At 39.9% G+C, this 6,662-nt stretch overlaps 1 protein-coding gene across 16 annotated transcripts in view; it reads right to left on the bottom strand.

Moving 5' to 3' along the window:
* The window catches only part of ZNF462 (zinc finger protein 462), a 128,670-nt gene that overhangs the window by 28,884 nt on the left and 93,124 nt on the right, over positions 1-6,662 (bottom strand). For 10 of the 16 annotated variants that reach the window (XM_014519615.2, XM_025202727.1, XM_025202744.1 and 7 more), the window contains 2 exons: positions 3,225-3,480; positions 1,246-1,382 (listed from right to left, as the gene is read on the bottom strand). The exons of 1 other annotated variant lie outside the window; for it this stretch is intronic. In XM_014519615.2, the coding sequence (XP_014375101.1) occupies positions 1,246-1,382; positions 3,225-3,480 (393 nt within the window). Of the gene's footprint in view, positions 1-1,245; positions 1,383-3,224; positions 3,481-6,662 lie in introns of those variants that run through there. 5 more of the 16 variants (XR_003093777.1, XM_025202759.1, XM_025202751.1 and 2 more) reach the window with 3 other exon arrangements.

Raw genomic sequence — 6,662 nt, 5'->3', positions numbered from 1 at the left:
GAATGATGAATTATTTTCATCTGCTCACTGGGCCAGAACTCTATATAGACAGCCCCTCAACAAGCTGACATGCACCATTCCAAACCATCTCTTCTGATAAGACAAGTAACCCCTATGGCATGCCCTGAAGACTGACAGGCTCTGTATGCCTTGTGCTATAACACCCTGGGAAGACAAGCTGAGCACTGTCACCGTCTGCCTAGCTTTTCTGATACTCAGTGAGGTGGTTGTATTAAACACCTTCTGAATCCCAGAAAGGTCTTTACGACTTCCCCAAATGCTCCTTCAGTATAGTCTTTCCAACAGTCAGAAATACATATGAGCTCTGTCTACTTCGCTGCTCAGGTATAGAGAGGAACTAAAGCAACTGGCGGATGAAAGTGGCATGCTACAATGTAGCATGACAGTGCTGTCACACAAGGATCTCCTCCAGGAAAAGATGGCATATGAAAACTTGTGTTTGCTCACCAGCAATAACCCACTGCGAGATGCTGCCCAACCTGCAAGCTAGGCAGAGTGCCATCCTAACACATGGGTTTGGAGCTAGGCAGCCAACAGACCATCTATAAGCATCAAGTGTGATGGCTGTGGGCAGGAATCCCAGCCCAGGGAGTCCAAACAGCTGTCTCTTCTGAGCTTGCATGCCTGTGGTTAATAGAATATAAAAATCTCTAACCCAGCTCTCAGTTAGTTTACAGAAGTCATAAAAATTGGATATTTTTTGTTTTGGCTCTAATAACAGGTGATGCATCGGGGTGAAAACAGGTAGTTGAGGCTCTTCTTGAGCCTCAAGGATAAGGAACAGAATTGGGAGAAGTGATTTATCCTTTAACATTGTACAGAGAAGATACGCAACACAGAAATACCAGTAGGTATCTTAGAAATACATATGCAGTGAGAGAAAAAAAATGCTCAGGGGTCAGTAAGTGCTACCCTCTCTGTTCTACAGAACAGTGGGGTAGTGTAGCTCTTGCTGAACAGGTGCCTGATGACTGCAAACCTTCTGAGCAGAAATTTTAAACAGCACTTTCCAATCATACCCGTTTCAACTTCAGTCTAATCTGCTGTATTTCATTGGACAGAAACAAAATGTATCATTAAAAAAAGGCACAAGGTCTGCTGGCCTATTCTGTGTTTTAATGCTCACATTTGGAAGAAAAAGAGCTTCGTTTCACCAGTCTGAAAGAAAAGGTTATTGCTTAGTCAGCTCTTTGTCAAAAAAACAAATACCATAAAGGACTTTACCTCTGTGCAGAACTATGTGGTCAATCATGTTACGTTTGTATTTGGTGTGGTAGAGGCAGAGAGGACAGCGGAGGTCTTTGGGTCCTTCCTCAGGAACTGCTGAATGCCCAGCTTCCACGTGCATAGTAAAAGCAGATCTGTAAGAAAGGAAGAAGTGGTAACTTAGTGATTTTGTAGTTTTGCACACTTGTAGTATTATAGCTTTCCTACAGAGCTATTATTTAAATACTGCAGAGGCTACTCACTCCTGTCTCTATAAGGCCACATGCTACTTTAGTGGGACTACTTATGCAATTTTCATGTGTATAGATATGTACCTTTATGTAGCCACCACATATGGGCCAAAACATTATTTTACATGTCTTAGTGCTATATGGAAGACAGAAAAACAATTTTCATTCCCCATGCGGGTTATTTAAAAATGTCTTTGGGCTGAAATCTTCCATGTTCTGTCTCAGCCAAAAATGAGATGTTTTTGGAAAGCTTAAGAAACATCCCTTTGGCTGTTCTGTAGATACAAGGGTGAAGACAGACCTAACTCTGATAGTACCTTTCCTTTGTGGGATTAACTCAAAAGCAGCTGAAATTCTGTCATCCACATCTGCTATGTAAATGGACTTTAGTTAGCAATAAGTGCCTTATAATTAAAAAAAAAAAAAAAGTGTCCCCCAAAATTAAAAACAAATCATAGTTAAAACAACAGTCATGTAAGTTTGGAAATGCTGGTCTAAAAACTCCATGAATGCCCAGTAACTCTACAAACAGATTTCATGATACCACCATAGTCACATGCTTACAAACACTGATGCAGGGCATCAGCGTGCACTGGACACTAACTACGCACCTAACCTGGCTAGAAGCTCAGCTACTGAAATGAGAGGAGTTTGTAAACTAAAGGGGCTCAATAATTTTGGCTTAGGAAGAGGTGCAATTAGTGAATGAAACAGGCTGCTTAGCCTTTGATTAAGGAATTTATGGATCCCTTTCAAGCTCCACTAGCGGGTTAGCTTGAGAGCAAAGGAATGTACGAACTCTGCTGGCTTTTGGGCTGGATCCAATAGCCACTGGAGTCAATAGGTACTTTTTCATTGACTTCAATACATGTTCTTCACTCTCTAATGAGCGGAGGATGGGATATTCTGAGAGCTTTGCTACCTCATCCACAAAAGACTGACATACCACATAAAAGAATGCCACAACTGTCAAAGTTAGCCTCATCTTAATTTAAGATTGCTTGGCTGCCACCAGTAGTACTAGATGGAGAAGAAAATGTGAACAAGAGTTGCACTGACACTATGGGGAAGCGCAACAGCATAAGACCTGTGATAAACAGTAATCAGGAACTGGGGTGCAACGGAAAGAGACGCACTCCTGGAAATAAGTTTTTTTTCCTTTGGTTTGGGAAGTTTAATTGACTGGGTGAAATATTCCAATATGCCATCAAATACTTATGGGAATGCCTTTCATTTCTGCTGTTTCAGCTGGATGGTTAAAGGGGAGCAGAATATAAAGTCCCATGGGTAGAGATTTCTTTAGTCAATGGGAAATTTGCTACCTCACTAGACATTTGCCCTTCTCATGCCTCAAGCTGGTTTTGAGCTTCCTAGAAAAGCTATCCCAACAGTTTTAGGCATGATATAAATCCTTGTTCTTTATCGCACAAACTAGCCTCTCACTAATGATGATGGAGAGCAAGATTAATTTCTTGTACAGAGACTATTTTGTTAGAATCTACTACAAGGACTTCTTACACTTTCTTCTGTAGTCGATGATACAAGCTGGAGTCACAGACAGGAAAATGGATTACATGAACCCTGGTGTGACCTGGGGTGGCTGTTTCTATTTTCTCTCCCGGGTCTCCTTGGGCTCTGCTTCCTTCTGCTACAGTCAGCCCCCAGAGATCTCAGGAGCTAAAGTGCCTGCCTTTTAAAGAACTGTTTAAAAGTGAGTTCAGTTCATCTGTTTTGCAAAGAACTTACTTAAAGCCTGTATAAAAGGAACAATCTTTGCACTTGAAGAGCTTCTTCCCTCCATGTTTGTCACGGTAATGACGCCTAATGCTTTGAATGTAACCCGAGGAGAATTCACAAAATTCACAGTTAAGGATGACTTCTGTTTTCTCCCCAGTCCCTGAAAGTGGTACAGGGCTAACGTTGTTGTTGTTCCTGGCCAGAGCTGCTGACTGGTAGTGGTTCAACTGCTGCTGAACATCAGGAGGTTCTGAGTATGAAGAATCTGTGAAGAAAGAAAGGGGTAGTTACAAAAGAGAACTGATCCAGCTTCTGTTAACTACAAAGGGAGCTCGAGGAAGCCTAAAAATACGAAGCCCTCCATTCTCAGAAATGGTGTAGGTGGGGGATGAAGAAGGATACTTGATTAACTATAAATTAATTTTATATTCTGAATTAAAGGTAGGTGCATGAAATGAGGGCTTTTAGTCTGATTTTGGAGTTCCAGGTTTAAGCTTAAAAAGGAGCCTGATTTCAAGGCATCTGTAATGCAAGGCTCAAGTAATACAAATCAGTGCAATAGAAGCATTCTTGTTATACATATGACAAATCAAATGAGAGCTTCTCCACTGGCTTATGCCGATTTACACCAGCCTAATCGGACACAGGATGTATGAGAGTAACCTACCAAAAAAAAAAAAAAAGGAAGATATGGTATTTCCCCTGAAATTCATGGAATTATTTAAGCAAACCACATCAAAAGCCTACAAATTTTACATGTCCCAATCCTCACATTCCAAATTATTTCAAATTTTCAAAAAATATAAAATGAAGACACATTTTTCTAGCAGCTGATGTCTAAAACTGAGTCATCATTCGAAAAAATGGTATTTATTAATAAACACCATGAAAATGAATCTTCAACCAGATTGTCTTGGAAGTTATTTCTGCAGCTTGGCCATAGTGAGAAAAAATGTCCGTGTATTTTATATCCAGACACATGAGTCTGAAGGAATCCAACAGAAACTTAAATGCCATTAAACAGTAAGACATACATTCAATCTAGAGATAGTGGAGGGGAAGGGGAGAAAGATCTCAGCACACTAACTAGAGTACTAAAAAAAAGGTCTTGAACCTTTCCCAATATGCTGTTTTGAACACGGAGGTTAGGAATTCATCAGCTTTGTCCTAAATAACCCACAGCTGCCCATGAATGGCAGAAATGAAGGCAGATGAATAAAGCACAGATGAATTTCAGTGTAACTTTCCTGAAAAGAAGACAAAAGGCTCTTTTCTTAAGCCTTTAAAAAAAAAGAGAGAGAGAGAGAGAGAGAGAGAAAAAGAAAGAAAGAAGAAGCTGAGATACAAACTGTACAAGCCACCTCCTGCTTTGATGGATACTTAATTTTCCAGAGTATAATTCCCTGAGGCAGGATACGCAGGAATTCTAACACCCATAGTCACTGGAACTTAATACCATCCATTCTAACTAATTAGTAAAGACAAACAAAAGGGAAGGAGTACTATACAGCACTCAGTGTGGGGATTTCTCTCCACCTGTCTTCAAAAGAGTAAAAACGCTTGCTTTCTTTTTTCATTGCCACAAAGGGGGGTATACTTGCTTTAGAAACGATAAACAAACCAACAAAAGACACAAAACAAAACACAGAGAAGAGTTAAATAATGTCTCCAGCCACCCCTTGATTCATCACCAGGTGTATAGTGAAGACAAAGGCAGAGACATGAAGGTTTCTGGTAAAATGAATTAAGTTCTCCCCTTTGTTTTTCTACCCACCTCTCATGAACCAAGACCAGATTACAATGCAGCATTTATCATCTTTGCACTCGTTCTTTCCAAAGCAGGTTTGTTTATCTTTTTGAAGGTTGTTTACACTGTTCATTTCTCCATAAAAATCTCAAATGTTTCTTTCAAATAAATGAAAAAACGTCCCCGTGTTCCCTCCATGTAAGCATTGGACCTGGAAGAAGAACAGACTCCTCTGAAAGCCTGCTCTCCCTGTACGACAACAATGGCATGTGGCATGTGTCCCTGTTTAGTGCATGATTTATGATCCAAAAAATGATGCACAGCTCACTGTACACTTGGTAAACTCCAAAGGTGCGGCCTAGTGCCTGGGCTATGTGACACAACAACTCTGAAGTCCCAGTTATACACAGCCTTCCATACCACAACCTGGCATCTTAACAATTTTGATGTTACAGGAGACAGTTGTGTATGCAAACCACTTAAGCTTCCTGCAAAACACTGACTGAAACCAAAGGTGCTACTTGATCCATTCCTTAGCAACAAGATAATAGACAATTTCTATCACATTTTCACTGTTCTGAGCTAGAGCTTCAGTTAAGATAAATGGATGCAACTTTTGTCAGCTGCAGTATACCTGCAGTGTTTGTTTGGTTTGTTCGGGTTTTTTCAAATACCATCTGAGCTCTAGTCCACATTTCTAACGATACAGGACAAGGCCTGGGTAAGTCTTTATTTCACTCAGGAATGTTCTGGATATGAACTATTAATAAAAATGATGTTAAGCTTTTAACCAGAAGTGTTTTGTGGAAGATCCAGTCTACATTATTTCACACATTTTTCTTTTCCCTAAAGTCCTCTGCAGATAACTCCAGCCTTCTCATAAAAAAGCCTTACACAAAAAGCCTCCACTATTTACTATTTATATGGAACCCACTACACAAAACCTGCAGAAAGAGAAACACACTGACCAAATTATGATTCAAAACAAAACAACGCCCCCCCCGGAAGATGAACTTCATGTCCTGGGAAAGATATTAAAAAAAAATAAAAATACATAAATTGTTTTCGAATCTATTTCTTCAGCTTGAATTTGTGCTGGTTAGTATTTCCATTTTGATATTTTTAATATAATAGTTTACACTGAATCAGAACTTCAGTGTTTATTAAAAAAAGCATGTTAATCAAACATGCTCCATATCAGTGATTCTCAACCAAGGTGCCACAGCATCTTAGGATGCCTTAAGCTCTTTCAAGGGTGATTCACAAATAAGATTTACAAGATAAACCCAGAGATTTCAAATAGAAATCCACAGTTGTGGTCTTTGAGTTCTCTGCAACAGAAAAACTGATTATTAGTTTTCCATAGGCATAAACAGAGTGAAAAGTAAGAGCTGGCATTTTCTAAGGGGTTCCTTGAGTTTAAAAAGGTTGAGAACCATGGCTCTACAGGTGGTGAATACAGTCACATGTTTCAACAGTGTTAACACATGTGCTTATTAAGGCTGTGCAAAACGGCTATGTTTTGTTTCCATTTCAGATTCAGCCGTTTTGGAGGGATAGTGATTCGTTTTGGTATTTCAGATCACTGTTCTGTTTCAATTCAGCCAAATCCATTTTGGAGTTTCAACATTGTTTCAGCGCTGATTCAGAGATTTGGATCAGCCGGGCAGAGGCAGGCGCAGGCAGGGGACTGTAGGGTT

This window comes from Alligator sinensis, unplaced genomic scaffold (assembly GCF_000455745.1).
Source record: "Alligator sinensis unplaced genomic scaffold, ASM45574v1 scaffold560_1, whole genome shotgun sequence".
NCBI lineage: Eukaryota > Metazoa > Chordata > Crocodylia > Alligatoridae > Alligator > Alligator sinensis.
Note: the sequence above shows the minus strand (reverse complement) of the source record. Positions and strands in the feature narration are given on the sequence as shown.